Source organism: Acinonyx jubatus, chromosome D2, assembly GCF_027475565.1.
Source record: "Acinonyx jubatus isolate Ajub_Pintada_27869175 chromosome D2, VMU_Ajub_asm_v1.0, whole genome shotgun sequence".
In the NCBI taxonomy this organism is placed as follows: Eukaryota; Metazoa; Chordata; class Mammalia; order Carnivora; family Felidae; genus Acinonyx; species Acinonyx jubatus.
The window spans coordinates 14,150,704-14,158,435 of record NC_069393.1 but is presented as its reverse complement, the minus strand read 5'-3'; the positions used below and the strand labels follow the sequence as shown (position 1 = coordinate 14,158,435).

The window sequence follows — 7,732 nt, the reverse complement described above, 5'->3', positions numbered from 1 at the left end:
ATCCTAGGAAACATAATTTTTCAAACTCCCAACTCCACCTAATATGACCACTCTTAACGGAAATGAAGTAATGTTGTCCTTACTTTATAACTTTTGGCAAAACAAAACAAACCTGTCTTATGAGGACAAACTAGTAGTCTTTTGAGACCAATTGTGTCTCAAACAGATGGTCTGCAACTTCCAGGACTACCCAACATGGTAGCTGTGGCTGAAAATGGAGTTTTTATTGTTTTGGGTTTTTTTTCTTAGATCACAAACATCAGAACGGTCTTCCTCCCAGATAACAACACTCTAACCAGAGTGAATTAGTGCCCCTTTACAGTGTGTATTTTTATTTTCATAGCTTTATAATTTGGCTCCCATCGCTTCCTCTGTCTTCAGTATCTTTCTTCTTCTCTTTGTGAATTCCTTCTCATCCTTCAGAATTAGTATGTGGTGAACATGACCTGTGGTACCTGTTCCTACACTCCTTCTTGTAGAACTATCAAAGTTCTTGTCAGTGGTGGACTGGATATGGTTGGCAGGGTTAGATTTTTAGGATCAGGGTGGGTAAGCTAGCCAACTGGACCAGAGGTGGACCGCTAATCAAAGCTGAGCCAGTCAGAACCATAGGGGAGGAATCAGGGTCTAAGTCTGAGAGACAAAGCAGTTTGCTAAGCTGACCTGAGCTGAAAAACCACTTATAAGGAGGACAGAGTGCATGCCAGGATGAGGGGCCACAGGCCTGTGCAAATTACAGTAGAGCAGAAATCGTTAGCAAGTGAACGAAGCCAGTCTGCAGAATGGCTTCTATGCTGATTTGTTTATTTTTTGTTTTTGTTTTTGGGAGAGGTATCACTCCAACCCGCGCCTCCTGTTACTTTTTCTGGTTTCAATGGTTTCTCTTCCTTGAAATAAAAAGACCTTGAAGATGGTTCCTATATCACTGTCCTGAAAGCATTTTATGAGGACCTACAGGCTAACTTTTCCATCTGTATGAATATATATCAGGTATTACTGTATATACTCTCGATAGTAGTGTCCTATAATATATAGGTTTTATCATCTAATAATGAAGACCTAAAATGGAGTACTTTGAGCTAGATATAATGCTAAGTATTGATAATGCATGCATTATCCTCCAACCTATACTCTAAGTTGGAGTTGTCTCCACATTATCCATGAGGTGATACATCTTTGTCCAACACCATGCAGTTAGGAACAAGGAAGTCGTCATTCCATCCAGCTCTGTCTGACTCCAGATACTGTTTCTTTTTTTAATGTTTATTGACTTTTGAGAGGGAGAAAGAGACTGGGGTAGGGACAGAGAGACAGAGGAAGAGAGCGAAACCTTCTCTCTGTGCTCAGCATGGAGCCCAACTCACGAACTGGGAAATCACGGCCTGTGCCCAAGTTGGATGCTTAACCCACTGAGCCACCCAGGAGCCCCTCCGATTAGTTCTTAGAAAGTTGGGAAAATGGGAATCCAGAACTCCGTAGGACACATTTTATAAGCCTCCTGGTAACACTGTCCATTTCTCATTAAAACCATTTTAAAAAGTTGGTAGCATGATAAAGTTCAACAATGAAGGAAAACGTAATGATTTCACTTGAAATTTTCATAAGTGGCAAGGAGTATTAGTTTGTGCAATTAGAAATACTGAAACTAATAAAACTGGAAATTGTGTAATTACGTTACTCATCCCAGGACTTGGTTAGCACGCTTTGATTTGCCATGGGAAAAATCCATACAGTGTTGTGATGTGCTGAATTCTGAATAATCCCTATTTGGGCTGCAGATGTGTGGCATTTCCCCTAAACCATACATCCCTATTCTTGCTCTATCAATAGATTTTGGGTTAAACAAAATGTGAAAATTAAGCTCGTAAAGTAAAACAAGGAAAAAAGGGATGAAGAAAAGACTTGCTTGGGATTTTATTTAATAATTACTTTAAAATGAAAGGAATTAGAGCAAGTCTACCTTTCACTGAATGCCAGAGATTACTGTGAAATTGTTGGGATAAGCCTGTATTTCCCTCTTCCTCCTTGGGTACAATTTAGCAAGAGTTTAATCCTCACTCGATCAGTGATAAGCAGGCATCTTGACATGCCCATGCCTCCCCTCAGCTATAGAAAACAAGCTTGATTTCAGATTTCGCTTCAAAAATTTTATCCTACAACTCAGAACTTACCCTACAACTTGCTTTATCCTATGACCGTACCAGCACAAGAACACACACACAAATTGTGTGCTTGTAGCATATTAGCTACAGCAGAACCACCGGGAAAAGAATGAAAAGGTCTCCATGATGACTAGATAAATTACGGTATAGCCATCCCAACGTATTACACGGTTACTGCAATGGGAACGATGAGCATGTGGAGAGAAGCCTAGAATGATCTTCAAGACGCATAAAGTAAAAAGAGCAAAACGCAGGGCCATGTGTAGAGGATGCTCCCATTAAAGAGCCCTGTGAACGCATTCCCAGACCTTTGTGTTTTCCATTCGAAGAAATGAGGGGCGCCTGGGCGGCTCAGTCGGTGAAGCCTCTGACTCTTCATCTCGGCTTGGGTCATGGTTGGTGAGGTCCAGCCGGGAGTCGGGCTCTGCACTGACCACGCAGAGTCTGCTTGGGACTCTTTCCTCTGGCTGCCTTCCCCTCCCTCAAAATAAACACTTGAAAAACTTGTTTGGAAGTAAAATAATAAATAGTGGCAATCGCTGTCTACAATGTTGACTATTCTTTGAATGATCTGCTTCTGACTTTGTGGTGTCTGGGTTCCATGTCCCAGCCACCATGAGTAGCTAATGAAGGATCTACAGTTTCCTTGATGTTTTTTGCACCTTGACAAATACGCAGAACTTCTTTTTGATGGAAATCCCCTCCCAGCCTCTCCCTCTCAGATAGAAAGAGGGGGCATCCCTGCTGGGTTGGGTTCTCCTGATCTCCCCTCTACCCCCCTGCCCCCTATCCCAAATGGGAGCAAGGGGCAGAGGGAACATTGAGCTGAGATGGACAGACATCTACCTGGGCTCCTGGAGAGAGGAAGGGGTGTCCTAACAAGGCCCTTTAAATGCTTGCTCCTTTCCCCTCTTGGAACAGACCCTTCTTTGTTTTTGAGGAAAGTGTTTCCTGTTGAGGCTCCTCCATTGGAGACCCTGGGCCTCAGAACTGGCCTTCCTGGCACTTGAGCAAACAGCACATACAGACAATGTCTCTCCAGGGTGAGGAGGCTGGAATCTGGAGACAAAAGGGTTGTAACAGACATCCTGCCAGTTGGCTTGTCCCCGAAGAGGGAACCCAACCTCAGGTCTCCTTGGTGGAGCCCCTTGAAATTGAACCACTCCCAGGAATACAAAAGCAACCAGCCTCCTAGGAGGTCTGTGTTAGGTAAGAAACTTTTGGGACAATTGATCAATGATTGTCCTTGGGAGTGCCTTCACCCCAGCATTTGGTGGTCTAGGTATAGATGAGAATATTACAGAACAAGTCTAAGCGGGGACAGGCTCCTCTCCCCTCCCCCTGGATCAGAGTGGCCGGTACCAAAGCTGGCAAGGAGAAATGCAAAGCCAGTTTAGATCTCATTTCTGTGACTTTTCTTCTCAACAATCGATCTCTATATCCTCTTAGAGCCGATTTCAGGGGCGTAAAAATGGAAATATTTACCCCACCTAGTAAGACCAGGAAATCGGGGCATAAGCGAGGATTCTCAGTTTTTACTAATTAGGACAAGTCCTCCTGGCATGAAGTAGTAGTTAAGATGCTTCAAATTTACTAATTTCATACAAAATCTGCAAATATGTATCAACTGTATTTACATGCACACCATTCCTGCCAACCATCAAGTACTTTCTTTGGTATTTTGTGGGAGATTGCCTTTTACTCCTCAGTAGTAATTAACTATTTGGAAACTATTTTTTAGTGTTTATATTTGAGAGCGAGAGAAAGCACATGAGTAGGGGAGGGGCAGAGAGAGAAAGACCCAGAATCCTAAGCAGGCTCCAGGCTCTGAGCTGTCAGCACAGAGCCTGATGTGGGACTCGAACTCGCTAACCATGAGATAATGACCTGAGCTGAGATCAAGAGACGCTTAATTGACTGAGCCATCAAGGCGCCCCAGAAACTATTCTTGAAAGTAGTAACCTAAGATTCATTTTCATGATTATAGCCTGATGATTTGAATTTGTCAATGGAGAACATGTTTCTTTAATCTAGAATTGACCATTACTGTAGGACATTTAGACAATCTCTTCCTCTGATCATCTTTCAACATGTTTCCTTTCTGTCCCCGTAGTGCACATGCCCACACACACCCTTTTAAAAATCACAATGCCAAAATGTATTTGTACTTGTAACATTTCACGGTATTAAATGTCAAATTTTATTTCAAGCACTATCACAGCCTAGAGAGAAACATAATCTAAGCACTGAGATAGTACGTTTCAGAAAATAAGCGAGTATGTCCATGATTAAGTTTAGATGCCTATTGTTGGTCATTCCGAAAGCTTCTTGCATTCTGGAGTCTAGAATTAAAAGGGAAAGGGTTATACATTTAGCAAGTAGAAGCTGAAATTATTTATTTCAATTCAATATAGAACATCAGTCAAGATAATCAATGTGTACAAAAATTTACATAACAGGAGAAACAATGGACAATGCAGCACCTTTAGAAAAATAATTAAGTCTTGTCGCATTTACAGGTAAGTGCCACCCTGAGCATTTACAACACAGTAATTTACTGCAATCAACGACAGGCGAGTTCCATAAAGAAACAAAGCTCTTACACTCCAGGTTTTCAGAAGGTATTATTGGAATGCTTGATCATAACCACAGGATTTGTACATCCTTTAGGACTGAGCTGACCAAAGTCACGAAAGGTTTTCATCGCATATATTATATAAAAGGAGTCCGCTGTGTTTGGACGGCTGGCTCAGTGTCTCTGACAGGTGTGAAGTCTTGAAGAGTTACTGGCTTGATGGTGATCTTTCTGCATCCGGCAAGACAGGCCGTCTCCACAGTAACAGCGCTGGAATATCTCCAGCCCGTGGGAGCCCTTTCTCCTGTGCTTTGTGCACACTTGACCCTCTTTGAGGACAGGTTTACAGATCTTGGACCAGAAGTGTCGGGCACAACACAGCCCCGTGGCACAGTCTGACGATCGGAGACAGACGGAACCTTCTTGTCCTGGAAAGCGGGAGACAGCAGAAAAGGACATGGTCACTACTAAGCCTGCGTCATCTCACGGAGGAAATCCTGAGGACGCCTGGGAGGTGCTGACAAAGAAGGAAGGTGAACTGGCTTTACCTTTGGTATGATACAGTTTCGAGGGCAGCGTAGTTCTTCGGGAATACCCATCCAGGGTGCTGTGATCGTTTCCAATGCTTTCGATAATGGTTTCCTCGATTTCTCCTCGGTGGAAAGGACTGTGATCAGAAGGCATACATATCCCTACGGGAGCAGGAGACGACAGTAACACATCACAGCCGGGAGTTAATCACGCACAGCTCTGAGAGCCCCTTCCGCCTGCACCAGCTTGGGATGCCTCGTTGCGGTGACATGACTTGAAACACAAGCCACGCTCCCTCCTTATGCACTCGAAAGCAACAGCCCCGATACAGCTGCCTGAAATACTTTTCTACCAACTGTGGTGGTGGCAGGGAGATTTCTGCCCATTTTAATATCACCCTTGGGGTAGAAAATAAAATTAGTCACTTACAAACTTGTCCTTAAAAATAACTTCTCTGCCCTGAGGCTGGCCGGACCCATATAGGACCAGGTTACACTAAGGCAACACTAGCTGCTTGGAAGATGACCATCTCACCCACTAGTTCTTTCCCTGTATAACTTCTCTATTACAGAGACTCGCTTAGTTCATCCCTGAGTATTACTGGGTCCTGCAGAGGGTTGCCACCCTTAGGTTTATTTCTGGAGACTTCTTTGAGTATCGGAGCCTACCCCTTTCAGACATTAAGTTTCAGTGCATCTGTGCTGGGGGGAGGAGGACTGATTTTAAGGTAGCAGGAGGTGGAGGCAGGCGTGGGGGGGGCAGCGCCCGGGGTGGTTGGGTACCAAGATCCCCCTTAAGGGGGGGGGGCAGCCCAGGGAAACCCCTGTCTCCGGCCTGATACCAGTGTTAACGGGGTCGCCAGAGGGAAGCCAGTGTGGCAGAGCCCTGAGAGACCCTGTAAGAAAATGGACAGGGTGCTGAATGCCCAGGCCGGTCCCCCAGGGCACGGTGAGCGTGTCCAGGGGCCCCATCTTCTGTCCCCGGGGACGTCAGGGCGCTCTCTAGACACGTTTTCACGGAAGGGTTCCCTCGGAGGTGAGGAGTCGCGCTAAACGGGCGAGGGGTACGGGTGAAGACGAGGTGCCCCGAGACCTCTGCTCTCCCCTCCCCCCCCCACCCCCCCATTACGCCCTCGCAGCTCGTCAGGGCCACCTCCAGGCAAACCCACTCGCAGGTGGCGCCGTCGCGTTAGCCAAGCCGGGAGCGTTTGCCTCCCTTCCGCAGGCGGCCCGCTTCGAGACGCGGGTCCAGGAGGGACTTGGGGACTCACCGTTTTTGCAGTAGTTTCCCGGGCAGCACATAGCGTGACGCATGCAACGCTTTCTGCGCTTCCTGCAGGCGAGACAGATCTGCGCGCCGGCGCCGGGCCCGCGGGGGGGGCTGGCGCAGTACTCCTCGGTGCCGCACTCCTCGTCCTCAGAGCAGGGGTACGGCTGCGGGGGGGAGGGGGCAGGGGTGAGGCACCTGCGCATCCGAGGACCCGTGTCTCTGCGCGCACCTCTCCAAAGCCGCGGTGCGCGCCGCCCCCGGGGCGCCCCGAGCCGCGCACCGCCCCACCTGGGACCCCCACCCCACCTCTCCCCACCCACCCCAGCCCCTGCGGGGTCGCAGCGTGCCCGCTCCCCGAGCCCCCGCTCACCTGGTAGTTGTCAACGGTCTGGTACTTGTTCCCGCCCTCGTACGGGATCCCTGGCGCCGCGCTGACCGCCGAGCCCGGGTGCCCGGCAGCGCCGCCCAGCGCCGGGGGCAGGTTCTTGATGGCGTTGGAGTTGACGAGGACCGAGTTCAAGGTGGCGCTCACTCCCGGCTGGAGGTGACCGCAAAGGGCCGCCGCTGCCAGGGCGACCAAGACCCGCGTGGCTCCCGCTGCGCCCAGGGCCGGCATCGCGGAGGGGCTCCGGGGAGGGCAGGCGGGGACGGCGGGAACCGGTGGCACTGTGCAGGGGGTGGGGGTGGGGGCCTGGAAGCCGCGGCGCACGGCTGCGGTCAGCGCCCCGAGAGCCCGCCGCGGTCCCCGAGTCCCCACTGCGGGTGCAGGTCTGCGCCGCCACCGCCGCCGCGGCTGCCTTTATACCGCGGGCCTGAGCATCCCGGCCCCTCGGGGGAGACGACAAAGCGGGGATGGGATTTCAAAGCGCTGGGAGGGGCCGGAGGGTGTGTGTGTACACGGGGGGGGGTGGCCCGGCAGTCCCCACCCCGCCCTCCCCGGCGCGGCCGGTCCCCTGGCTCAGCTCGCTTCGGGGCGCAGATGACTGGAGCGGACGCGGGCGGAGGGAGGGACCCGGGGCCCCCCGCGCCCTCCCCTGGCAGCCGGGGTGGTGCTGTGGGAATCGGAAGCGCTTCAGAGAGCGCCACGGTGGTGCTCCCCCAGACCACTTCGTGCGCCTGAGACACGCTCGGTGTTAAACTCAGCCCCTCCGGTGACCCGGGGTCGCTACCCAAAGGGCCCCGCGACAGGGCCAGG

General features: G+C 49.9%; 1 protein-coding gene across 1 annotated transcript; it reads right to left on the bottom strand.

Moving 5' to 3' along the window:
• Positions 1 to 4,323: 4,323 nt before the first annotated feature.
• Positions 4,324 to 7,346, bottom strand: DKK1 (dickkopf WNT signaling pathway inhibitor 1). Its single transcript, XM_027049872.2, has 4 exons — positions 6,908 to 7,346; positions 6,539 to 6,701; positions 5,286 to 5,429; positions 4,324 to 5,165 (listed from the first exon to the last, which is right to left on the bottom strand). The coding sequence occupies exons 1-4, from the start codon at positions 7,151 to 7,153 to the stop codon at positions 4,912 to 4,914; spliced, it is 807 nt and encodes a 268-aa protein (XP_026905673.1). The 5' UTR covers positions 7,154 to 7,346; the 3' UTR covers positions 4,324 to 4,911.
• Between the last annotated feature and the right edge of the window lie 386 nt (positions 7,347 to 7,732).